We start from the raw sequence: 27,929 nt of genomic DNA, 5'->3' as shown, positions 1-27,929 counted from the left end.
GGCAGGACACAGCAGGAAGGGGTTTCTTCTCTCTTGCACTTGGAGCTTCAATCTTCACCCCTCTTAGCTAAAATATTTGCAAAATATGCGGTGTGTCTACTACGAACAGTGTGACATTTGTGGAAACAGTAATCAATTTGGGATTTTTTCTAAAGTATATTGTTCTTTAGCTCATCCTGAAACAAACTTGATATTCCATATAATGTAAGTTGCAGTAAATCTAGTTTTGTTTAACATCACAGTCATGTATAAAGAATGAACCTATAAAAGTTGAAGCAATGAAGACCTTAAGCTAAAGAAAGGATCAGAACATTTCCTCTGAATGACAGTTCTCAGCTGCAGAAGTAAATGAGAATTTTAGAGGAACACTTAAGCTACTCTAAAGAAACACATCTAAATCACTTCATGGCAATTAACAGCATGAGCTGTTCCTCTGTATTATTTAAGATACCAGCATAGAGGTGTTCTGCTTGTTTGTAGTAGTTTGGAATTTATGAGTTAAATCCTTAATTTCCCTCATCCTAGAAGAGAACACTGCAATGAAATTGATACTGTAAATCTAGCAGTAATGGCTTTTCTATGTAAGCATAATGTAAAGATTTCATGTTTAAAAATTAGTCTTTATTCCCTGTACACATATACACAACTGCTTATACATACATATAAATATAGTTGTAGTAGCTATGATGCATTTCCCAGTGGACAAGGATCCTTTTCAAATGATTTTTCCTGAAAAGCCTATATATTAAACAGTAAATTTGCAGTTTGAATAGCATCACTTCAGAAATCAAATTAGTTTTCTCTCTGATTATTTTTTTTTCTTTACCCCAGGGTCCATTTCTTCCTGTGATGCATTTCTCAATGTCTTCCAAAGTAAAGGTCTAAGGCAGGAGGTCATTTGTCCCTGTGCTAGTTCACCAGAGGCTCTCACTGTGGCTATTCGAAGGTATGTGTTACACCAGTGAAAACAGATCCACTGAATGTGTATATCTGGTAATTTGAAAAAAAATAATTAAATATGACTCTGCATATTTAAGTTCTATATGACATTCATATTTTGCAATGTGTTTATGTCCAAGGAAGACATACAAGAAGAATTTTTAGAGTAATGATTTAACTTCAGAATGCTTTATGGCTCCCATTGCTGTAATTTTATCTCATTTTAAATTAAAGAAGTTGAAATGCAAAAGGAAATTCTGTAAATAAAAATGTAAAAATGCCACCGTAAGCATAAAATTAATTAAAATGAGAGAATTAAGTGGAATTGCCATTGAGGAAAACCATATTCTTAAGTACCCTGTTTAGAGAGAATTATGACCTTCTGCAGGCTGCTTTTGGCTGACAGGCACTTTTTAACCATTCACAGACTCTCAGTAATCATCTGGAGATGCTCTTTGAGTCTGAGGGATTTGTGACTAGAAATAAAATAGATAAATCCCACTAAAACTGCTAAATGCTGCTAGAACTGTTAAGTGTTATGTATATACAATCACAATGTTGTTCAAGTTGGAAAAGACCTTTAAGATTATTGAATCCAACCATTGACCCAGCACTGCAAAGCCTTCACTAAACTGTGTCCCTGAGTGCCACTTCCACACGTCTTCTAAATACCCAAGGATGGTGTCTCAGCCTCTTCCCTGGGCAGCCTGTTCCAGTGCTTCTTCCTTTGGGTGGAGAAATTTTTCCTAAAATCCAATCTAAACCTCCCCTGGCACAACTTGAGGCCATTTCCTCTTGTTCTGTCTCCTGTTACCTGGGAGAAAAGACCCACCTAGCTACAGCCCCCTTCTGGGCTACAACCTTCCTTAGGATATATATAGGATATATATAGGATATCACTTAGGAAGGGATAAGGTCCCCTCTGAGCCTCCTTTCCTCTGGGCTGAGCCCCCCAGCACCCTCAGCCTCTCATAAGACTTTACTCCAGCAGCAGTATCCTGTCAGGAGGGCTGTAGCACACAGTCAATGGTGTGAGTATTGTCTGTTTTTGCAGAATTTTCCAAAAATTGTACATTGAACAGTAAGCACTTTGTTTTTAAGTTCATGTTTCTGCAGCCAATTATAATTGCTTCATGTTAGAACATGCAATATAAACGTTTAAAGCACTAAAATAGCATTAAGTAAAATACTTCCTGCCACAAATTCCTAAATACACCATCCAAGTGAAATTTAACAAGATTTTCAATTAGCTTTCCAACAGAACATTTACAGGAGGAAGGACATGAGGCCAAGAGTGTGGTTGATTTTCAGCCACCTCATTATTAGCTTAGAACATCTGAAAGCAATCCATCAGGAACTTCCCCTGCCCAGGTTAGTTGTGTTTCTGTGAACCACAGGATTTCAGAGAGCCCTTCACTCAGCTCCACCTGCCTCTCTCACCTTCACACCAGAATTACCAAGTGTCTTTCCCTTAGGTGGGTTTCCCTGCCATTGGCTGTGCAGGTCTTTGCTTCCTTGGAATGAGCTCTTGCCTGTAAGTTCAGAGAGGAAGTGAATGGGCAGCAGACATCTCTTGTGCTGAGCATTGAGCAGGTTTTTAATTTCCTGGGCCGATTCTGGAAAATTTGGCTCAAATCACAGGTTAGGAAGTGGGAAAACTTCATAATGGCATGACTGGTATGCCCTTTCTAGACATAAGCTCTGTGTCTGTAGCTCTCTGAAGCACTAAAAAATTCATTTCCAAATTAACTAACATTGAGACCTTACAAAAAAAAAGTTAATAGCACATAGCATTGTGGATAATTCAAAATAAAAAAATAGGTATTTTATCTTCAGTTCGTGACTGTGTAATTACAGAGCAGTTCTTACTGCAGTGAGTGTTACAGAACACATCTCCTTTTATTTGAGCTCTGTTTAATGGTAGGATAATGCTAGATGAACTTGGGAGATGTAGTATTTTTCATTTTGTTCAAGCCATCTCCACTGACAGTAAAGTCATTATCATACAATTTCCAAAGAGTTACTGCTGAAGTATGCATTAAAATGACTCCCTGCAGAGCAGAGATCCAGAGAGCTCCCTGTTAATGCTCTGACTCTTTCAAATTCTATGGTGTATTTTTACTGAACTTCCTACAAGCAAGAGTAACAAAACCAGTTCTCAGTTGAAATGGCCTTATAGTTTAGAAAAAGACAGTAATAGGCTAGAGGTTCTTCAGCCTTAGTGCTGAATCACAAAGCCTAATATTCAAAGGAATGTGTCATGCAAATTCATGTTATTCCCCTTTGGTTTACTGCATGTTAGTCTGAACCCACTTGCTTAAAGGAGTGCAAAAGTTTAAGGACAGGTTTTTTTTCCCTTCTAAATGGCTGACAAAAAGCAGTGGTCAAATAGATTGTATTATCTATAAATGATGGGAGGAGCTGCTCTCAAAATGCTTTGTGTGATAAGTAGTGCAAGAAAATGGATGTGATGGAAGTCCAGATGGTCTCTGCCTCTGGAAGTCTGTGAGAAGCCTGCAGGAGACCTTTCTTCTCATGAGCACAAAATGTGTGTTTTGGGGAACAGGGACGAGGGAAAGTTGATCAATAATGTCACTGAAAGTTCCTTTTACATGATGGGAGTGTTATTTATCACAGGTGCTTGTTTACTAGTGCCATTTGTTATGCTCTAATGCAATTTCAAGCACGCTCACATCCTTCTTTGTTGACAATGTCACTTGAGAAATATGGCTCGTAAAACCTATTAATTGAAATTTATAGAGCCCATCAGGGCAAGGCTTACATGAGCAGGACTGGCTGAGGCCCATCTAGTATTTCAAGCACAATACAGGAGAAATGTCACATCAAAGGACATTATCTGTTAAAAAAATAGTTGTGTTGTGATGGAGTATTTGGGAAAAACACACAATTGTGAGCTAAATATTGGCTGTTTTATCCATCCTGAAAAGAGCTGGAATCTGCTCTTCATGGATGCATAATCTGAACTCAAATCAGCACCATGTCACCTTCCAGTTCTGCAATTTAAAATGCAGGACAGTGCAAGAGTCCTTCCAGACATGAAAAGCTCTGACACATTCCCCTGCCTTGGTAACTTGCATACATCAACACTCATTTACTCAAGGCACACTCTCCATAGGTATAATTGTATCCACTGGTGCAGCAGGTGGTTTTATACTGAAACAAGCTGACAGCCTCTTGTGCTGATGCTGTGGAATTTTACAGCAATGAATCCAAGCAAACTGAGGCGTTACCAAGAGGCTGCATCCACATTTTGACCATGACTGATGAAGGCATAATTTGTTTTAATTTTCGTGTGGTAAATTAGAATAGGAAGGATTCAATTAAATGCACTAAAATGAAGATGAAGTCCTTGTGTCTTCCACAGATACTTGACAGTAAATCTATGCTACGTTGCTCAAAATAGATAACATAGAATTTATCAAGTTATTTACTGATCAGTTCCAAATATTTGTAGTTAGTGCAGTTTCCTTCCATATTGTCTGCATCATCTTTCAGTATATTAAAAATTAGGTAACAGCTCTTTACTTGGGTGGTAAGGCAACCTTTATAAATTTTTCTGAAAATCAAATACAGGCTGGTTTGGGTAAGTGTTAAGGGATTACTTGCATCTCAGCAGCCCCATATATGTGGGTGGGTACTGAATGAAAGATGTAATTACTCAGAAATGACTGAAAAACAGGATTTTACTGGGCCTAACAGGGGAGGCAGAAAGGAGGAATTTTAAACCCTTGAAACAGAGGAGCATTTGCAATAGCAGTGCATTGAGCACAAGGAAATGTTTGCACCTGCCTGATGGTGCACTGATGCTCTAACCCGTGCTCGCAGGCCCACAGATGACAGCAACCAACCACCGGGGAGAGGGGTCCTGTCCATGCACGGGCTCACCTACGGCGTGATTCGAGTGGACTCTGAAGAAAAGCTCTCTGTCCTCACTGTCCAGGATGTTGGCTTAGTGATGCCAGGAGGTGAGGAACTTCCTTTGAAACTTCTGATCCATTAATATAAGTGGCAGTAGAAAGTTGCAACTGAACGTACTTTGTCCTTGAAAACATTTTAGTCCAAAAGCATTACCTTACAAAACTTCATGGTTTGGAAAATCCCAAAACAAATGTTTGTCTGCATTTACCTCAGTCTATCTGTGCTTGCATGTGTTAAGTAACCTGCCCCCACATCTGTTCCTAAGCTGTGAGGTGTTGGTAGAGAAAATAAGGAAGTTAAAGTACTGTGGCTACAAATATCCATAAGTCCAACCAGGAAAAAAGGTTTCAGTAGGGAAAATTTTCATAGCCTGTGCTAAGGATCAATACAATTGCTATCTGAAAGCTTGCAGAATATTTTTCCAAAGGTCTTGTGCTATCATCCAGCTACTAGATAGAGGAGGTATGACTGAAAAGTTCATGTTGATAAATTTAAACTGAAATCAGTGCTTCTGAAGAGGAAGATAACACTTTTCATAAGGCAGCTACATTTTAAATAAGATGCTCTGGGTACTAGAAAAGGCTAATACTGTATTCTGTATTTTTTTGTAAGAGAATGCTTGTTATGGACCAAAGCAATAAAACATAATGATGCATCTTACAAAATTTCAGTTGAACAACTTAAAATAAAGGAAGATACAATTGGTTGTTGTTTAATAATTATCATACAAGATATTATAATAGATGTGCCATCTTGCACTTCATATTATGTTCTGATAAATTTAATGACGGTGCACGCTCCTGTTTATCCTCTGAGTGAAAGATTTTGTACCCTTAAAAGATGTGTTGATTCCTTTCTAGTTCCCTGATCATCATATCCTCTTTGCAATTACAAAATCTACCAATGCTGTATTCCAACTCCAGAGATGATAGCTGAAGCAGCATCCCTGATTGTTGTTCAAGTGGTTGACAAAAAATAGTGCCTCTTTCTCAGACCTGTGCTTTCTAATCCCTCCTGTTTAGCTCCTGCTGTCTCTGCAGGCCTGTAACACCAGACAGAGGGAGTCTGAGCTCTGATAGATTCTCAGTAAAACAGCCCTATTGGTCTGCTGGAATATCTTGGTCTTTCATATGGTGTTACTTGCTACTTTCTGAGAGGTGGATTTCCTGGTTGTCTGCCTCCCTGGCTGTATAGTAATTATCAAGGTCTCCATTAGGGTATTTCATTTTGCACTGACTGAGGCAGATCTGGTTTTCACTATGCAAAGCTGGGAACACAATCACATTTCACAGCAATATTACAGGTGAACTGCAGTTTCAGAGAGCAAGATAAATAGGTATGTTATCAATGTAAAGACTGAGTTTACATAAAGATCCTTGCATTCTTCATATAAAACCACTTGATTATGTTGAACACCATAATGTTCAAGAAACTGATTGTTAGACATTAGTTCAACATGTAATTAAATTGTTTATGTCATCTCCACCATGATGTCTTTCTCACAGCACTAATGTTATTCTGTGGTTCATTTTATAATATTTTTAAAATTCCTTTCTTCTCCGTCTAGCTATAATGTGTTCAGTGAAGCCAGATGGAATTCCTCAGCTCTGTAAAACAGATGAAATAGGAGAGCTTTGTGTATGTGCTATTGCAACAGGTACATCATATTATGGACTCTCGGGCATGACCAAAAATACTTTTGAGGTAAGTTGACAAAAAGTGCAATATAAAATCCTTCCTTTTGAACTTTTTCTGATTCAAGGTAATATTTGACATGAAGTACTGCTATTAACAGTATAAGAATAGCAATATTAATCAATGCTTGTGGCTTGGGACCTACATTCTAGCCAGATAATCTGCACTGAAGCCCATTTCATTAAGTGCAATAGTAGATCTTTATGTAAGTTTAGTTTGGGCTCTGAAGAGCTTTTACTTCAATGTTCAAATAAGATACTGGGAGCTGAAAAAAATCAGAAGGAAAGGAATGAGAAAGACCAAGTTCAAAAGGTAATATTGTATAAATCTGTGTGCAGAATTTGATTATTGCAAACAGTATGAAAGCTGCTTAGTATCTCTGGAAAGCACTTTTCAACATTTCCACAGCACTTCCAGCATTAAGGTTTCTATTTATACAGAATCCTGACAGATGTAGTCTTCAAGGGATGTATCTGAAGAGCAGACAAACCTTTTCCTGATTAGTCCCCATCTGCTTTTGTTTGAATTGCATTAGGTGAAAGCCTTTTGGCTTTTAGGGATCTGTTTTCTCACTCAGTGCACAGAGCTGTATTGATAGCTCTGTAGTACCTGCTCACTTGTTATCATTAACTTCTGCTGAAGACCGTGTGTAAGGCTTCAGAAATTAGAGAAAAAGTGAAAAAAACCCTATTTTTAAGATAGAATTCTTTCTTGTTTAATATTTGTGGCAGAAATTAACACTAATACATTTAGGTTTCCCTTAAAAAACTCTCTGATATTACCACTTTTAATAGACTAATGTGACTAATATCTCCTGCAAAATGCAGAGTTGAATGTTGTAAACACTGCACATTATATAATCAGTGGAGACAAGTAGAAATGATTCTACATCCTACTGTTGAAGTCAGGAATCCTCCTATGCTATTGTGATCTGAAATTTGTTGACAGCTGATTTTTATGCTGCAAATACAATTGGCAATACCCAGTGTGGGTGATAATCCTGGATTTTACATACTTCAGGGCGGAAAGGTACTCCTGTTCATTTTGTAGTACTTGCTGTAATTGTGATATCATTCATAATTCATAACTGTCAGCAGTTTAACACCATATTTAGACTGATTTAGACTTAATTCCTAATGCTAAGCAAATAAACTGCCATTGACTGAGCAGGACCACTCTATTTTGAAGTTAAGCATGATTTTAAGTGTTCTCTCAAAGTGGATCTCTATTCTGTTTTACTGCTTAATTCCTGTTGCAGGTATTAGAGTGTCAAAGAGTTTTGTGTTCCTGTAATGAATTAGGGCCAAGGATGTATAAGCATTAAATCTGTTCAATAAGAGTCACCCATGGGCATCTGGGAGCAGAATTTGACCTTTCTTTTTAGATGAGCCTTCAAGAACACTATATAGGCATGGTCTTCTACTTGCCATTGTCTTTTTGCCTTTAGACTATTTAGGTTTAAAGAAATGACTGCAGGAAAGTGTGGTTGTGTCAGAATGCAGCTCAGAGTAGCTCACATGCCAAAAGGATAACACTGTGCTAATTAGGGTAGAAAAAGCCATAGGAATCTGTCTGTGGAAGTCATGTATGGTGTTGAGACATTTAGAGAGGTGCTCTGTAGGGTTGTATTTTCACTCCCTGATGTGCTACAGAAGACATTATCACTAGTATTCTGAGAACTTAATTGACCTTAAATAAAAATGTGGTCAGCTGAAAGAATCGTTAATGTGCTGTACCTTAAAATAGCTTCACTTTTAGCCTGCCTATTTCTTACACTGTGCTGGAAATGGGCGTGAGATACTGAAGAAAACCTCTACTGAGATGTTCCTGAGTTAAGCTCTCAGTTAACCTATACACAGCACCTCAGGTTGGCAGTCTGCTCAGCATGGGTTTTTATTTAATACAGTTGACGTTGATTTGTATTTTTTTTTTTAAGGTCATAAATTATTTACAGGCTCACAGTTACAGAAAATGTGTATTGTAATCAGAGTGGGATTGAATTTGCTGGGACTCAGGTACATACCAGTGTAGGAGTTACCTGACACTCCCTTTATGGTCAGTGAAGGATAAAGAGCATCACCAGTGACCTATTTACTTTGTTTCAGAATAGCCTGAAATACTTTGCAGCCTGATCTCTGTGTATAGAACTGAAGACTGTTTCTGTTTTGCAGGTGTTTCCTATGACCAGTTCTGGTGGCCCTATCACTGAATATCCTTTTATAAGGACTGGACTTCTAGGCTTTATAGGACCAGGTGGACTGGTCTTTGTTATTGGCAAAATGGATGGTTTGATGGTTGTCAGTGGAAGAAGACATAATGCTGATGACATTGTAGCAACAGCACTGGCTGTGGAACCCATGAAATTTGTCTACAGGGGGAGGTTTGATCCTTTCTTTCTTTATATTATGTAGAAATCTTTATTTGGCTTAGATGAAGTGTAAATTATCCAGATGCTTTCAGAAAGCAATGCCTGATGTGCATTGTAGTTTCCCTTCAGTTCTGTTCATACTGCCTGAACCAGGAGACAGCTGAGGGAAGCCCAAGGCAATGTTGAGGCAATGTTTGGATACCAAGGTCTTGAAACTGTGGTTACTGAAATTTCCAGTTGAACAGCTGGTTAATTCTGAGGGCGTTGGCTCAACAGGAGCCTTTCTGTGTGCACTGAACATTTCCAATAAGCCTTACACTGAAATTTTTGAATGTGAAAGTGGTTCTTTGTGTGACCTTCCTCATGTGCTGAAGCTGAGCAGGAGACATCCAAAACTTCTGAAGAGCCTCATGCAATAGCGCGTGCTCACACTCCATCACATGTCAGAGCTCTCACAAAGTGATGTTGCAATTACCATCTTCTGAGATGGGGCCAAGGAAGGTGCTTATGCTGGCTGTTATATAACATCCTAGCAACAACCTTGGTGTGACCCAAATGTAGTGCTTTTCTTCTTCCAAGAATGTTCACTTCTCAATCCTGCTCTGACATTCTGCTTGTATATACATGACTGTAGAACAAAGCCTGCTGTTTCAACTCCAGAACTTACCTAAAACTGCTCTTGTAGCTTATTTCCCATAAATATATTAATAATTGATACACCAGGAGTCTAACTAAGAAGTAAAGAAATCAGAGTTATAGAAGGTTAATGCAGAAGACAGGTTTTTCCCTCTGTCCTGGCACTAAATACTCTTCTCTCCTCCTATAGAATAGCAGTGTTTTCTGTGAGTGTGCTGCATGATGAAAGGATAGTTATTGTTGCTGAGCAAAGGCCAGACTCCACAGAAGAAGACAGTTTTCAGTGGATGAGTCGAGTTCTCCAGGTAATGCTCTATATGTATGTTTGGAAGCTATTTTTTTCTTACTTTATATCCATTTTATTGATCTTTCAGACTCCTAAGGTAACTGATATTTGTCTTTGAGTAATTGTGAATCCACCTTCAGTTGCACTTGCACTTAATGAGCACAAAATGAGATTCTTTTGAGTGACAGTTCCTATCTGGGCTGCACACACCCAGAGAGTGATCCTTTTCCTAATCAAAATGCTATAAGAAAACAGGAATGAATTGAAGTAAATAATAGCAATGAGAGAGTAGCATGTGGTTTATAAGGATATAGTCATTCTTTACTTCAAAAGGGGAATGAATGAATGAATGAATGAATGAATGAATGAATGAATGCATTATATACTCTTATAAGCTGTCAAAAAGCTGTCAGAGCTACCAGAGTCTCTTAAGTGCTCACAGTTATAAGCATGGTACAGAGTTGGCCTCATCCACATTTATTTTCTCTGACAGGTGAGAGAGAATTTTGTGTTTCCAGTGTACCATGTTGATAGCTAAAATAAACTGAATGAAACTCGGCCTAAAAATCCCAATTTCCCTCCAATGAAATGAAGGAAAGTGATTGATTAGATTGATTAGCTCAGATCTAGGTATCTACAGTGAGGTTATCTTCTTAGAAGGATACCTCTTCCAAAGAATCCCATTCCAGCAGTCTGGCAACTCAGGGGTTTTTTTCAACTCTAATGTCCACACACAAAAATGTTAGATACTTTAAATAGGGTCATCTTCCATCTCTGTGGTTAATCCAATTCAGACTCAAAAGCAATTGATTTAATGGAGATGTGGTCAGATTAAGTCTGTTTGTTGCCACCTTGTGAAGTGCTCTCAGCTCTGTCTACAGTTGGTCTCCAGTTACTTCTACCTCCCTTTCCTACCTTCCTTCCTGTCCTTCTGCAAGGACTCTTCTCAGTAAATATATTGCAGGCATATTTTTTGCTTTACCTAAGAGCCAAAGAAAAAGATCTCACACAATTCAGAGATGTTTTTATTCATCATTGCATTTTATTGAATAAGAAAGGGACTCTATCTACTGTATCCTTCAAGAAACTGAACAAATAAGCTTTCACCCTTCTCAAGACAGGCTCATCTGCTCTCTTGATTCAAAAGACAGCTACATTTCATACAGCACCTCCTATTCACAGTAGATCTAAATTATTACCAAGAAAAGATAGAACCTCTAGCTTGCTGTCACCCAAAAGCCTTTGAAACACCTAATAGCACCTAGGGCAGCTATTATAGAAGAAGAGGCTTTGGATTGCCCACACTTTTGTCAAGTACGAGACTCCTAAAGGGGTTGAAACTCTGAACTTAACACTTGTCCTCTTTTGTCAGCGAAGCATCTTTGTGACTTTTACAGAACTAATGTCTTACACAATCATAGCCAGTAGAGTTCTGCACTGAAAGCTGCAGGAATCCTGTGTCCCAACACTCCTGCCAAGAGTCAGCCCTGTTACTCTGAGTCTGATCAAGTCCTAGCAGTGTCTGAGAATAGCAGGCCATGTATCAAAGCACACACATGTGTGGCTGCTTTCATCACCCACGTGTGAAGCCTGCAACTCTGGCATGCACTGCTATGTGAACAAGAAGTTTCTGTTTCCACCACAGCTGAGAGCAGAGATGAAGGACAGAAGCCAGGAACCTGTGGGATGTTTTGTGCCTCTTCCCAATCAGAGTTTTAATGACAGATGTCAGGAAGTGGTAACCAGCTGTATCTGAATCATCTGCAGTGAGGCACAGCATAGCAATAGTACAGCCTGTGTCATGGCTCTCAGTGAAGTCCATGGTAGCAAACTCTAGCAAATTGCTACTTGATTTTAATGCTATTTGTGAGTTGTCTGACACTCTGTGAGTGCTGCCCTGTGCCAGCCCTGCCCTGCACTGCCTGCTGCTGCTGTGCCTTGCTGTCTCTTCCCTGCAGTTGAGCTGTCTCAATTTGCAGAACCAGTTTTTCCAGCGATTTGCACATTTTCTGACTCTCCTGACCCATCCTGCCCCTTGGCAGGGAGCTGAAGGATGATAGAGCTGCTAAACATGTGGGACTATGCTGGACTGCATCTGTGGCCTTTAGCAGAGAGATGGCTGGGAGGGAGTGGTCAGGCTGGGGATGGAGCTTCTTGAGTAGAAGGGTGAAGATCCCAGATCACCCAGCAGAGATGGAATTTCTTGAGAGTAGAAGGGTGAAGATCCCAGATCACTCAGCAGGGATGGAGTTTCTTGAGAGTAGAAGGGTGAAGATCCCAGATCACCCAGCAGGGATGGAGTTTCTTGAGAGTAGAAGGGTGAAGATCCCAGATCACCCAGCAGGGATGGAGTTTCTTGAGAGTAGAAGGGTGAAGATCCCAGATGCCCCAGCAGTTCAGTCAGAGGGATCCTAGATGCTCATCTGCTGCAGACTGATCTGACCCTTCAGGCAGGGCTGTGGTCCCTGTGTGGCAGACTGGATGTCAGTTTTAGCAGTGACAGGACTAGGGAAAGCCAGGAGATCTACTGCAGCACTGGAGAGTGTTTACCCAGAGAATTGTGTCAAAATGAGATGTTTTCTCAGCCCAAACAACACAGCAGTCTGGACTCTCCACAAGTTTGGGTATATCTTGTCTATTTTCACAATGAAAGAGAGGGACAGAGATTTCAGATACTGTTTGATTCTGGCTGGACAGAGTCATTTCAAAAACCAAGCCATCTATCTCATCAAGAGCCATAAATGCCAGCAGTATTAAAATTGACTGGTACTCTTCTCCCTCAAAATTGTAAGGCTCAATTCACCAGTTGTCATCCTTGTGACAAAGTGATCCCCTGCTTCAGAAATGTGCCCAACTCAAAGGTGTGAAAGGTGATAGATTTGAATGACCCACCATATTTATGTGAAATTGTGTAGCAGATGTATCTCTCAGAGACAGTTCAGAAGTTTCTGGGGAATCACTGCATACACTCCTTATCCTACCACAGCTGGGTATTGCTTTCCATTCACCACCTGTTGGAGCCACAGTGTTTTATCTTTGAGTAAAAATGGTTTTCCTTCAAGCTGATGTCAGGTGAGGATCCCATGATTTATCACTGCTTTTCAGAACCTACAAATAACATTATGATTAGTAGGTTATGATGGTTTCTGCCAGAAACATGAGACCTTGTGTGTTGCCTGCCATAAATATTTCACTATTGCTGATCTTTTGGATGGTGTCTGTAGAACCAGCATCAAGGGCTTCCAATTCTGCTGTGAGAGCTACTACTGCTAAAATTCCAATATTTTTAAATGACTCACCATTTTATTATTCTTTCTTATGAGATTTTGCAATCACATAAGAAATGAAGCAAACAGAAGCCAAAAGTGAAGCATTGTTTAATCTGTAGGAGTAATCAGTAATTTATGGGTCTACACTTTAGTACATACACAACTGTAAGTGATTATCTAATTCTCAGAGTATAGATTGTATCTTCAAGGCAGTACACATATCAATTCACTTTTCTCACAGTTTAAAATGAAAAAGAAAGTTAAGTAAATTATATTTTTGAACATTTGACTACTCATTAGAGGTGCTATTTGTAATTTGTTTCTCAGTTTGCATAAATGCCTGAAGTTGGTATTATAACAATGAAGTTGGCTTTCTAACACACTTGCTGCAATTTTTGTTACCGTTATAAGGAAAATAAATCCTTTAAATCTGTGGGGAATTATAATCTATGAGCATGGATATTCATGTTTAGCTCAATAAATTACATAGATTCTGTATGCTATAGTTTTCTTGAAAGTGATGCAGTATAATTAACATACCAGGCAGTGAACATGGTTGCTATACAATTCAAAGATGCTTCTTCTTCAGGTTTTTGTCCAACCAATTTTTTAACAAGTGGATAGTTTCATAGTTTTCCCTTATATATTTTCCATTTCTGCCTGAAAATCTTTTACACTGTGATCAGGGAATGAAACAGTTGTTGCCTTAAAAAAAAAAAAAAAAGTAAAAGATTCACAAGCTGCACACATCATTAGTTATAGGAGTTATTTGAAATTTTGCCCTGCTCAGAAGGATGGACTGGATATTGAGTTGATAGGAATCCTTTGAACTTTAGCTCTGAGAAGTGCACAGCTTAAAAGCAATTTCATGTGGTCTGACAGCCCATCTTTGTAAAAAATCTCCAGGATATCTGCTACTAATGTGTGCTTGAGAGGGATAAAAAGGTAGCATTTCCTAATAGATTTGTGGGCATTTATCACCACGTTTTTGGTTGCTTTTTTATCTGCTGGAATGAGTGTAACAACATTTCTGTCCACCTGTTCCCAATGAAAAGAACCTCCTTATCACTGACATAGCTGAAGTATCTTTCCATTGCCAGTTAATTATTAGGGCTGGTTTGTGCAGTAATTCAGAGCAACACTTAGTGCTTATTAGAGTGATGAAAAATTATCCTTTCATTAAAATTTACTTCCTGTGTGTTTTTTTAGGCAATTGACAGCATTCATCAAGTGGGAGTCTACTGCCTAGCACTTGTCCCAGCAAACACACTTCCCAAGACACCCCTGGGAGGGATTCACCTGTCAGAAACCAAGCAGCTCTTCCTGGAAGGATCTCTGCATCCTTGTAACGTGCTGATGTGTCCCCACACCTGCGTAACAAACCTGCCCAAACCAAGGCAAAAGCAACCAGGTAAGAGCAGTGGAGGCCAAGGGACTGTGACTTTGTGCTGTGTGCTTGTGGTACTGTAAGGGAGCAAAATCAAGTAATTGCTGATACAGGTGAGAATCAGCTTCATCAGCTTTCCTCTTCAATATTCTGAGTGTGTCAAGGACATCATTGGTGTTGCCAGGAGCTAGAAGCACCTTCACAGAGAGTGCAAGGAAAAATGCCAATTCGATAAAGATGACATTTTTATCACTCTACAAGGTGCTGCTGAGACCACACCTGGAGGACTTCATAAATTCCTCCTCAGTTATGTTTAAAGAGGATGGAGACCAAACCAGAGAAAGATAAAATCTTGGATTATTTTGAAGGCTGGGTTTATAAACTAGAAACAGAGAGGAAGAGGACTGTTGTCACTAACTAAATAACAGTGTTGGAAGAGCAAATTCTTCAAAACTTGTCATGAATAAATTAAAGGAAAGAATGAGTGGTTTAATTCCCCAGCTGTGTGGGGAGATTCTGTATTACTCTTACAGCAGGTTATTAGAGGAAAAACCCTAACTAGTTTTAAGATGGTTCTTCAGAAGTTCTGCCTATGCATGAAGAATGTTGGATGAAATGGTGCAGCAAGGGACTGTCTCAGGAGACCAAGAAAGCCCTTGTAGCCTGCTGTAGTCCAGTCACTGGTTATTTGTGTCCATTGTATAAGTAAATTCTAACAAAGTTTTGCCTTTGAATCCAATTGCAGGTTTTAGTACTCAGATTAATTTTTAGGAGTTCTGGATGTGTAGCCTCAGGCTTAAGCCTTGGATTCAGCTACATTAGACTAAGTGTTGGTTATTTTCCACTTTGAAAAATACCTTGGAATTAGAAGTGGGTTTGCTCTCTGGATCTTGAATATGGAGGCTATCCCTCATGAATTCAGTGCAAGTTTGCCTAAGCCATCATCTTTTTTAAAAACCTTTGAACAAATGTTTCAGAATCAAAACCATAATCTTGGTTTGTGGATACTGAAAGTGTCAGAGGTTAACAGTGACTTGCAATAACTTAATGAAAGCAATGAGGCCTTTTACTGCTTTGGTATTTCCTTGTTGCTGCACCACAAAGTAATTGCTGAACTAGAATCAATGGAGATCATTATAGATATGTTATGTATACATTCACTATTACTATATTAATAATAATATTTAATGCCAGGAGCACAGAAACAAAACTGAGAGTATCACATTCTCCCATTTTGTGTTGTTGTGACATACCCAGAGGATATTGCTTTTATAATTTTAAAGCAGAGTAGTCTGTAGGTGCTTTAGATTATATATTATCTGGTTACTTATACCAGAAACAATCACTTGGACATCGTAGGCTAGAAACAGAGCCTGGTATAAATTGCAGTTGATCAGTAATCTATGCTGGAGAAGCAAGAAAACAAATGCCAACATGAGCTTAAATGGTATCTGTGAGACATGTATTGTCCCCTGATGGCAGCAACAAAACATCAGTGAAATCCACCTCATGGAGGAGTGTCAGCCACCACATCTTCTTTTCTTCTGAAGTTACTTCACTCTCAATCTTATTCTAGAGGGCTTGCATGTAGTTTATCATAGGCACCATCTGCCTTCCTAATCCCTGTCACTTTGTGTCTGTAGCACTACAGAAGTCCTAATGCAGATGTAACCTAGCCCAGGCAACAGAAGAGGGAAATAGGAATGTTGTCACTCTGGACTGAGGCACTTGCATGGATATGCCTACAGTCAGAGCTAAATTTTCCAGATTCATCCTATCAAGGCAGACAAGATATGTCTCTGATTGTGGAGAGCCCATGATAAATTAGAGCTGTTTTGAGAGGATGAATCCAGTCCTATGTATTTTCCAACCACTTCTGGTTCCTAACCAAAGTTTGTGTCAAACTTGTGTCAAAATTTGAGCACACATTTGAGGTGTGCTCAAAGTTTGGTTTTGTGGATGGCAGTGAGGAAAACATAATGTAATGCAAAAGAAATCACATGAATTTTCATCCACAGGCAAAGGATTTTTATTGTGCTTGGTGTATTTCTGCTTTATTCTAGAAATTGGCCCTGCCTCTGTGATGGTGGGGAACTTGGTCTCTGGAAAAAGAATTGCACAGGCCAGTGGTAGAGATTTGGGGCAGATAGAAGATAATGACCAGGCCAGAAAGGTAAGCTAAACCTTTCTGTTGCAGCTTGTATTTAACACCATATAGTTAACTTCATCCATATGTATAATTAACATCATGTAGTTGACATCAGGACACTTGGCAGTTCAGAGATATGATGGATGATGATGATTATTGTTGTTATTATTATTATTATTATTATTATTACCACTACATTTGTTGATGCCTTCTTTTAAATTAATGCATAAATTTAATATGGCTTCTTTACAGATAAATATTAAATAGACATGATGAGAAGTCACTGTATTTAATTTTTATGGATTTTTTGAAATACATTTGCATGGGACAGCAGAAAAAATGTGGTGGAAAGTGTTCACGGGGCTTCTACCAGAAATAACCCTCTATTACATAATTTTTACCAGCTCAAGTAGAATCCAGAGAATGTTAACATATAAGGTCCTGACCTTATTTGTTGTGATTTTAATCCCAGAAAATTAAGTTGAAATTCAGCTCTTTTGGGGGCTTATGTGAATAATTAAATTAGTAAATTCTAAGCTGTATAAGTACTTATGTATTTAAGTAAGAAAAAGAGAAGAAGCTAAAGAATTAAATAGTGCTTAAATTCAGAGGGATCAGTAAGAACTTTTATTGCTTTGGAAGTATATGTGGTAATAAATCATATTCCTAGCAGTGCCTTCACTTCCAGAGAGGTGGCTGCTACCATGCAAAAGCACCTTCCTATAAATGTGTGACAACAAGAGAATTAACTCCTGTTTAGTGTTTCTGGGTATTGGGACCTGGATTTTAAAGCCAAGAAGTTGTTTGGTGTTGTGACTGTCACTCTGCTTTATTGCAGTTCCTGTTCCTGTCAGAAGTGTTGCAGTGGAGAGCTCAGACCACCCCTGACCACGTGCTCTACACCCTGCTCAACTGCAGGGTAAGGGGCTCAGCCATGCTCTGCCACTGGCAAAGGCACTCTGGGATTTCAGCAGCACCTGCATGGCACCTTTCTCTTCCTATTTTCACTAATACTCAGCTGTTATATTTAATATTCACTGAGGCAGAAAAGACAAGAGAATCATCATTGTCAGTTGTCAAGATACAGATTGCTTTTGTATCAGTGTGCCTTACACATTTCCCATTCCTTTTTCCACCACATACATGTTGTGTGTGAGCTGACACTGCAGATCTGTTTCAATGCTGTTGAATCTGTTTCAGATCTGTCCCTGTGTGATTAACAGTGTTTAATACTGCTCACCATCCTGATTTCCAATTTGAAAAGCACAGGCTTGGCAAAACCAAAGCATTTTCCCTAAATATAAAAATGGCTGTTGTTTGTGAGATTGGACCATCTGGGAGAGGTGTGAGAATGAGGAAGGGAGGTGAAGAGAAGAAAATGTATGTCCAGAATATAATCAAGTCTACAGAGGATCACTAAAAAATCTCTCTGCATAACCTACATGGGGTGCCAGCCTGGCACAGCATTTCACTGCTTACTAAAAATGAGTTAATGAATGTGATGGGTACAAAACTTGGCTTTGCTAAGGGTAAAACTTCCTTGCTTTCTGTAGTGTAACTTCTTTACTTCCTGGATGATTACAGATGAGAAACCAGTAATTCTCAAGACCACAGAGAGAATGAAGGTCTGATTTCATTCCATCACAGTACATCTACACATATCTGTCAGATCTGGGGAGCACACAAAGTGTGTGAGGGCCTTCAGGAGAGGGGAGGCCTGGAAAAGTGCTGTTCCCCTGGAGTGGTAGCTGTTGTTGTCTCAGCCTAGGTGGTCTTTATGCAGCTTGAATGGGTTCCTAAACCTCCAGTAATTTCTGGACATCTGTGAAATCACCACTTACAGAATTTACAGAATGTCCTCCTCCATTTTACAGTGCTGGTACAAAGTTCAGTTTGAAGCTACTAGTAAGTAATTAAATACATTTTTTTAGAAATTCAGATTAATAGCTCATAATTGTGAATATGTGAAACCTGACAGATAAATAGTGAAGTAATAATGTATTTTTTTATGGCAAAGTAGAAATTTTGAGAGGCAATGCTGTTTATACATTCAGTATTACACCATGCAAGTACTGCATTGCTGTGTCCTGTAATTAGGAGCAAAGATGCTGTGAGAAAGAGTTGATGTGTGCTATCCCATCTCTTCCACACAAGGCTGTTGCTTCTGAGTTTTAAATAAAGCCAAACTTCCCATGCTGGCAGAAGGGTTCAAACAGGGAAAGGAAGTAAGGACACAATGTGCAAAACAAGGATTGACAAAACAAATTCCTGTTCCATAGAAGTGAAGAGTAGTTGGATTTTAAAATACAGTTTCTCTGTTACTCTCAGTGAAGAGTATCTCATCATATGAAATTTGATTGAGATGTAATGCTTTTTAGAGAGAATTAATATTTTTTGGAAAAGGATGACAGATTTGGGGGGTTTGCCCTAGGCAAATTTTATTGCCCATCTTGAATTTTAGTTCTGATTTGTAACTTTTCCTATTTTCTCTTCTTTGGACATTGTCTGTACACTTTGTTCTAAAACATTCAGGCATCCTGCAGTGGATGACTAATGGAAGTCCACTGAGATTAGTGTTTTCCTGTAAGCCAAACTCTGAGAATTTGAAATATTTCAAAATTAGTGCAGTACATTGTTTTTATTGTGTGTCATGAAGGATTGCAACACCTTTACATTTTAGGATAGCTCATTAAAGGCCCAAAGGGAGTAGTTGCCTGATGTTTGCAAGTGATTCTTGTCCAACAACAGGATTCTCCTACACTTCATATAAACAGTGACTTCCCACTGGCTCACAGGCAGCAAGTGCCAGAAGTCTTAAATGTAAACAAGCTTTGCACAAATTCACTTGATTTACAGCAATTCCCTATCTGCTGGTAGGGCCTATGCTTCTGGTGTGTGTGGGGATACAAAGGGTCCTTCTTCTCATTACCATGGAAACAGGCAATTTCTTGAAAGAAGAAGTGGAGACTTCTTCTTTGGAGAAGTACAGGTGCAATGGAGATTTCCTGACAGGTCTGCAGTGGCAGGACAGCCAGCCCTCACATTGCTTTGGCATCCTCAGGGCTGGACAGATGGAAGTCATCTCTGGTCCAGCATCCATGGAGTTGCATATGCCTTTAGAGGAAGCCTTCTTAGTGAAATGATCTCCACATTGATCAGAAGACTGATTAAAACTGTCTGAAGTGCAATTCAGTAAATGTGGTTGCTGAGGATGATGGAGAGGAATGCTGAGCCCTGGCTTTGTCCATTATATTTCCAGTTGGGCTGTGCTCTTTGCTGGCAGTCTGTGATGAAGCCTGTGAATGCCAGGTGATCCTGGTAACGTGGCACTGCTTGCAGTGCTTGTCCTTTGCCAACTGCTCCCTCCTCTCTGAGGAGCAAACACTGCACGGTGTGTGGGGTGGTGGATAGAAACCACCCCAGAACAAATACTTATTATTCCTTGCCTTGTTAAAATAGAGTGTAAAGAACATTTCCTTGAAACAGTAGACCTTCTTGCTTTCTCTCAAGAAGGATAGTGATGCAATACTTATTTATTGTATTACATTGCATTTTTGATGCACTGTTCTATTTTAGTGTGTGTCTATGTGTTCTTCTTTAGAATATATGTATTTACATATTCTTACATATTCTTACCTTTTCCTCCCCATTTTTTTCAGAAGCACTTTTTTTCAAGTGAACTTAGTGCTTGTGATAGGTGCCAGCTGTGTCACAGCTGTGCTGGAGACTGAGCTCCTCTTTTTCCACAGAGCAAGAACACAAGCCAAGATGCAGCCCTTCCCATACTGCCCTGTCCCTTTCTCCCAGCCCAGACCTGGCCTGACCAGATCTGGGTGCAGCCAGTCTGTCCTGTACATTTGTTTTTAGTCTTCTGAGGTGTCTGCCTGCAGTAGTACTGAATTTTTACTGTTATACAGATGTATATATTTTTCTAAATGTGTACTTGTGTGTGTGCATATATGCACACATATATATCTATATTTAGGAAGTGCAAGAAGTGTAACACTCATTCCATTTAAAACACTGTGACTGTTTGATGATTTTGGGTTTGCACTGTTTGAAATGCTTCAAAAATGCCAAGCTCATGCTGACCAGAGTTATTCAAATTTAACAAATGGCCTTTCTTCTCTCTTTCATTTATATGCAATATAAGTGCTTATCTTTTGTTCCAGACTAATTTTTTTTCCATCACAAAGTATTGTTTTCTCCCGTGTCTTTTGTCTTTAAAGTATTTCTGCTGGGCCGTTTGGCTCCACTCCAGCATGCAGACAACAAATGCAATTTTCAGAATTGCTCTCCACAGATGCTCCAGTTTGCTACAGAGACCATGAAGGCACTTCCCTGGCTGCAGCAGGAATGCTGCCAGTGCAGCAAGGGAAGTACAGGATATCAGCACACTGCTGTGCTGCCTTCGTGGGGGCAGAAGCACAGGGAAAGGAACAGAGAACATTCCTCTGCTTTAGAAAAATTTTCTTCTTCCAACTACAGTTTGACCTAAGGCTGAAGGTTTCCATAATTAAAGTTCATTGCATGGCATATTGTGGCTGCCCCTCATCCCACAACTTCTAAGGTGAAGAAAATAGATTTTCAGCCCATCACATTATGTCCTGTGACATTTCTCTTTCTTCCCGTGCAGGGAACAATAGCCAACTCACTGACATGTGTCCAGCTGCATAAACGAGCTGAGAAGATAGCTGTCATGCTGATGGAGAGGGGACATTTACAGGATGGAGATCATGTGGCTCTGGTTTACCCACCAGGTAAAGAATTGCTGTGGCAGCACCTTGGGACTCCTGGAAGTTCATCAAGGTCCTTCTGAATGGTGCTGCAGCAGGGCTGTTACCGTGTGCACCATGGGAATTGTCAAACACAAGATGTTTGCCATGTGCACATTCCTTTGAATTTAGTCAAATCTAGTCAAAAGAATCTCTCTTTATCCATGCACACAGATTTTATTTCTTTGGGTTCAGATTAAGACTAACCTGTGTTTATAAAACCTGTCTCTTACAAGCGGTCAAATGTAATTACTGCCTTTTTTTTTTAATTTGCTGGATACAGACTATTTTATGAGCATGCAGTTCCATCTGATAAGTGTTCTTAGATTCACCTGTTCAATTCCCTCTTGGAAGTGCTGCATTTCATGAGGATCAAGCAACAATAACCACAAAGTAATACATGGGGTTTTTTTAGAGTAGAAATTTCATTGATAAGTAGCAAATGATCAAGAAATACAAGATTGTCATTACAATTTTCTCTATAGACTCTTAATCTAGATAGCTGGCTTGGTTTTGATTTTCATCCTTTGGCATCAAGGCTTTTAAGTTTTTGTTAACTGGTAACACATTTAACATTTGCTTGAAATTATTTCTGATCTAGTGCTACTCTTTTATCTTTAAGATTTCTTGTGTGTTAGTGAAATAAACAGTCTGATTTAAGGTCTATAATGTGATATTTGGTTTGCAAGGACTGCAAGACACTGGTTATATCTATGTAGTTATAGGAGCAGTTTCACAATGGTTAATATGGGAAAACCTTTTCTACAAAAGAAGACTAATACTTTAAACTTAAATGTTTGTTTTCTGTATTTCACTTCCCACGAATGAAATATTTTATTGACGGAACAATAACCTACCAGTACTGCAGATCCTTTTCCACTGAAAGAATAAACCAGCCTCTACTGTCATCTTATCATAGCCTGTTTACAGCACCAGGGAGGTGACAGACAGCAGTGTTCAAGGGATCTTTGAACTGTTCAGCCTCCTTAGGTAGCCTGAAGGGTGCTGTGCATTGTCCATCTCCTGCAGTCAATATTTATATGGCACAGCACCAAATTTTATGTTTGAAGCAGGATTTCAAAATCATTACTCCCTTTTTTACTGTAAAATTTCGGGTAGATAAATATGTGAGGTTAAAAATGGCAAGGGAAAGAGACTATTTTATGGAACCTCCAGATGTTCCTTCTACAGCTGATAGGACCAAGCATCATCCTACCTATTCCTTTTGCTGGGACATCCCTCTTCTTGTACACTCTATAAATGTACATTTAGGAATTTAATTAATCTGTAGAAATCAGTCTTTTCAACAGGTTACTTTTTGAACAACAAACTGGTGTTCTCCTAGGTGTTGCTGTCTGGCTGCAGTTTTGTGTGTCACCTGTGGTTTTTCATGCTCAGAACGGTGCAGTTGAGAGCAACCACTGAAGCTGAACAAACACTGACAAGGGGCTGAAAAAGAAATCTGTTAAAGGGCTTAGCCACTCATTTAAGCTTCTGGGTCCAGTTCCAAGTATTATTTATGCTGACACAGGAGTCTGTGATGAAGCAGTTTGATTTTCAGGGGGGGCTCTCTGCTTTGTTCTCGTGCAGGCATAGACCTGATCGCGGCGTTTTACGGGTGCCTGTACGCGGGCTGTGTGCCCATCACGGTGCGGCCGCCGCACCCCCAGAACATCGCCACCACGCTGCCCACCGTCAAGATGATCGTGGAGGTGAGCATGAGGAGAGGAAATGGGTGTGTCTGGTGAAAGATTTGGGTCTTCAGGAGCAGCAGCCTGAGTGAGGGGTGGTTGGGTTGAAGAGTTGTATTCCTTCCAGGACTCCGGTCTTCAGTGCAACATCAACACTGCTTGGCAATACACAGCCTGCTCACTTGAGCTGTCACATTTTGCCCCAGTTGTGTGACTCCTTTCAATAAATATATTTAAAATGCCTCTTTATATTTTATATAAATATATAAATATTTATATAGCTATAAATATGTATAACTGTGGTAGGATTCCTCACAGGCAGAGCTGCACAGACTCTTGAGGAAAACCTAAGTGGGAAGTACACTCTATAAATGTACATTTAGGAAGATAATATCAGCAATGGCATGCTCACCTCTGAATATCCAGTTGTTCTGCTTTTAAAGCAATTTCAAAGTTTTGTTGTAAAGATGTTGGTCAGTCCTTTGTTTCATCCAGGAAAGTGTTGCTCAGACTTTTTCATTCAGTGCTTTCTTTTGCTGTTTTGGCTTTATCTAACAATGGTTTAACCTTTGTTGCACATAAATAACTACAATGTACTTCTTGCTGAGGGAAGTAAAAATATTTGAAATTAGATATCCCTTTACACTGGGCAGTTTCTAATTTACTGATTGGAATTCTGAAGAAACCAACTTAAATGTGATTTTACCATTGATAATTAATTTTGATATTTTCAATTAACAAGTAGTAGAGGTAGTTGTAATTTTTGGCTTTCCTTGTGACATCAGATGCCACAAAGTATCAGAAGAGGTATGAAAAAATGTTCTATTATTTTCAGGATTCTTGTTATTGAATATTTTGGCACTCAGTGTTTTTGAACATCAATTGTTAACATACAGATGTGATGTAAAATGTGTTTTTTTCTTTTGATGTTTAAGACCTAAACTAGATGTTTGATATCATGATAAAAAACTGACAGATCTAAGCTTGCTTGTATTCATTGTCCCTTTGATAGAATAACTTTAGATAAAATGTTTACATTTATTGGCCATATTAATGCCAGTATAAACCTCTCAGCTTTGTTTTACACAAGAATTTCTCTCAATTTTGAGATTAATCGTTTTGTAGAGATTAAACTAATGCAGCTTTTCATTGCCAATACAGTCACACAAATTTCCTGATGTGATGGGGTCAATGCTTGCTGTAACATGTTTTATGTCTGAACAGCACCTTTTGAAGTCAGTAAGAATGACTTCTGAGTAAAATTTGGCCTGCATAATTGTGTTTTTGTGATGAGCTGGTAGTTATAAAACAAAACTGAACTGAGCCCCATCTTGAGCAGTTCCTAACCTGTAGCTAGGCTGTGTTCTTCCTCCTTCCCACTAGCCCTGTGTGTTTACCTCTGATGTGGAATTCTCCAGGCATGGATATTCTGCATTTTAATGAACCTTCTGATTGTCCAAATTATGTAATTCCTGGGGGGGCTGGGAACCACCAACTCTTGAAATTCCTTTTGTTTATGGTTTAGTGTCCCAAATCAAGATTTTCATGGATTAAGATTAGTGATGTAAGAATTAATTTGCCTTGCCATGACAATGAAAATGGATTAAAGGGTGCTGCAGTGGCTTTGTTTGTATTCACTTTTAGCTTGAAGTATTTAAACAGCCTATACAGGGCAGTCATGGAATTAGAGTGTTAAGAGATTAGAGTTTGATTCAGTGATGTTTGCTCCAAATTTCAAAATGTCCAAATTTCTGGTGTTCTAAAAATTGACTTCCATGAGATCACTGTCAATAGAAGATGATCTGTTCTGCTCAGTGGTAAAATTAATGTACATATGATTACTGATTTTATTAGTTTAAACACAGGAAATTTAGTGTGCCATGAAATGTTTCATTTTCCTTAAAGAAAAAAATACACTCAGCAGCATTTGCACAGATTTTCAAAGTTTGAGTAAAAGAAAAGTAATGTTGCCTTTCCAGTTTTTCCTATGTTTTATCTTCAGTGATTTCAGTGTTTTATGCATATTTGTCTGAATTCCTTAAGCATATTAATTTTTATTAATAAGAATAAGAAGTTATTCTTTTTAAGAAAGAAATATTCCTGTAGTTGATACCTATGAACTTTTAAGAATAGCAAATCTAAAAGGAGAATTCAGTGTCTATCATTTAAAGTTCAGTGCAGATGGAATTTGCTGTATGCTCACCATTCCCTTTCTTAGTGCCACTTCCACAATTTCTGTTCTAGAGCTACTTTTGCCAATATCAGAAGAGCTCCCAGTGGTTTATCACTGGCACAGGAATTGGAAATACATGGCTAATATAAAATTGACTTAAGATAGTAAAATTATTAATATAAAATGTCAGACTAGGTTTTGGTTTATCTGAAAATATTGTTTATGAACCAAGATATGTTATTGTCAGTCTTCTTTACTGGCATTTTGGGGTGAGAGCTGATATAATGTGTTGAAAAGGTCACATTCTCACTGTTAAGGTGCCTTTAATCTCATTACAATGCTCTTCTCAAAGTGCAGTTTTCATGTAAGTCATTAAACTCACATGACTTTGTCTTCTTTGTAAACTGCATTTTTGAGCATCTTCCCACCTGCCAGTCAGAAAACATAAACTTGATATACCTATGTCCTGTTCTGGCAGAAAATAAGTCATGGTTTTGCCCATTTTCATGGGGGAGTTAATTAGTATCCCATTGTGGTTTTATTTATTTTTTTAATTTCCAGGTGAGCCGCTCTGCCTGCTTAATGACCACGCAATTAATTTGTAAATTGCTACGGTCACGGGAGGCGGCGGCGGCGGTGGACATCAGGACATGGCCTCCAGTCCTGGACACAGGTGAGTGCTGGGGCCAGGGGAGCTCTGTCTCTTGTGTCACTGGGCTGGTCAGTGACACACACACGTTTTCTGCCTCTGTCTCCACCAGATGATTTGCCAAAGAAGCGGCCTGCACAGATCTACAAACCTTCTAACCCTGAAACGCTTGCTTACCTTGACTTCAGTGTCTCCACCACTGGCATGCTGGCAGGGGTAAAGGTAGGGACTTCTGCTTAAAGCTGCCCTTCTTGCCATCCTGCCTGGCTGGCAGGTGGTTGCTCCTAATTTGTGATTCCTTGTGATTTTTGGAAGCAGGAATTGAAGTACTTCCTCCCATGCAGACATTGTTTGAATTCATTGACATAAAATTAGTTCTTCTCTACTTGATACAGGACTGTGTGTGGTGGGTTTAGCCCCTCTCCTCCTCCTCAGGCTAAAACTTTCATTCCATTACTCCTGTGCATAGACCACTAGTTTGTCTGCCTGAAGCATTTTTCAGCTTAGGCATCTGTTATTTCCATTTTATGAAGGAAATGAGACTGTCATCCTTTTCCTGCTTGTTCCAGTGCCCATTCATTGCTCCCTTCTTATTGCAACTCAGCTACTGGCCATTGGTTTTCAATAATCTCTTCTTCTTGCAATTAAGGGACCTGCTGATTTCTTTGATATATTCACCCAGTATAGCACTAGAGTAAGCTGCAAAAATTCATTGATAGATTTGTTTGTTAAGATGAGCCATTTTGAGCTCTTGAAATCTATTCTGCCATTTTCTCCAACCCTCTAGCCACAATTCATCAAATCTGTTTTACCTAACTTATGTATCCCACTACTGGTTTCATCAAGACACACTAAAGTCACTCAGTTATTCTTACCTGTCTCTTCCTTACTCCTATTTGTTGAATATCCAAGGATTATGATTACTTTAGCAATCTCTGCTGATGTATCATACCTGGAGCCTGTGCTGAATTCCTCACACTCCTTAGTATCATCCAACTATTTGCAGAAACTGTCAGCATAATTTATAAACAAAGAAAACATAATTTTCCCAGTTTTTGGGTGAAGAGATGGAAGCAGAGAGCTGTTGAAGTGACCAGCCTGGGGCTGACTGATGGTTAAATGGTTGACTTGACTGATGGTCACATACTGGACACTCCTGCAGCATTTATTCCATGTAACTTTGAATGGCTACAATGCCTACAGATATGGAGTAGTCATTGGGCTCCTCAGTAGCCAGCAGAGAGAGGCAGGGACTTTTAGGGTGTAATTTATCTGACTTATCTAAAACATCTATTTTTTTAAAGGCGTGAATGTCACATAAGTCTTCATTTCCTCTAGAGAAAGCCTCAAATGATTGTTTCAGATGCAGTCATCTGTATTAAATCAGGTCTGAATTACACTTTATCAGACTTGCAGAAATGGCTACTAACTATGCAAAGTGAGTATTTGGGAAACTTCAAAGATAGTCAAAGGCAGGACAAGTCGATGAGCCTTTCTTAGTGTGGCTAGAGGGAAATACAGATAAATCTATCAAGGAATTCTTGATTAGCTTCTAATATCTGGGTCACAGAGCCTGCAGGTCACTGATTCAGCAGGTTTATGTAAACAGTTACCATCTACTACATCATCACTAGTGATTAATTAATTATAAAATGATCAAAAGAGGCCACAAGGCTTATATTCGTAATGCAGTGGTACTAAATTAAAAGAAATGGCTAAATAACTCCCGTGGCTCCTGAAAAGTTGATAAATGTTTTGTAATCACTTTGAAAGTAGTAGATTCCACTTGCATTTACTCTCAACATTTTCAATTCTTACATGCAATATGGTGTAAAAATTCACAGAACAGCAGTTCTATATCAATAGAGTTTGTTTAATCCCATGTGCAAAAGTGGTCTGGTTTCAGCTGGAGTAGAATTAATTTTCAGGCTGCAGATGATCACCACACAGACACCCATTCAGAGCTGGTCCTT

General features: G+C 39.1%; 1 protein-coding gene across 6 annotated transcripts in view; it reads left to right on the top strand.

The window, feature by feature from the left end:
• Positions 1–27,929, top strand: part of DIP2C (disco interacting protein 2 homolog C) — a 310,710-nt gene that overhangs the window by 233,502 nt on the left and 49,279 nt on the right. For all 6 annotated transcript variants that reach the window (XM_071428626.1, XM_071428625.1, XM_071428623.1 and 3 more), the window contains 12 exons: positions 832–946; positions 4,786–4,925; positions 6,446–6,582; positions 8,745–8,953; positions 9,768–9,882; positions 14,342–14,543; positions 16,583–16,692; positions 17,507–17,587; positions 21,305–21,428; positions 23,034–23,155; positions 25,869–25,980; positions 26,069–26,178. In XM_071428626.1, the coding sequence (XP_071284727.1) occupies positions 832–946; positions 4,786–4,925; positions 6,446–6,582; positions 8,745–8,953; positions 9,768–9,882; positions 14,342–14,543; positions 16,583–16,692; positions 17,507–17,587; positions 21,305–21,428; positions 23,034–23,155; positions 25,869–25,980; positions 26,069–26,178 (1,577 nt within the window). The remainder of the gene's footprint in view (positions 1–831; positions 947–4,785; positions 4,926–6,445; positions 6,583–8,744; positions 8,954–9,767; positions 9,883–14,341; positions 14,544–16,582; positions 16,693–17,506; positions 17,588–21,304; positions 21,429–23,033; positions 23,156–25,868; positions 25,981–26,068; positions 26,179–27,929) is intronic.

The sequence above is a fragment of the Agelaius tricolor genome, unplaced genomic scaffold, assembly GCF_023055355.1.
Source record: "Agelaius tricolor isolate 1412-34295 unplaced genomic scaffold, bAgeTri1.0.p SCAF_6, whole genome shotgun sequence".
Classification (NCBI taxonomy): domain Eukaryota; kingdom Metazoa; phylum Chordata; class Aves; order Passeriformes; family Icteridae; genus Agelaius; species Agelaius tricolor.
This window is presented reverse-complemented; position numbering and strand designations above follow the sequence as displayed.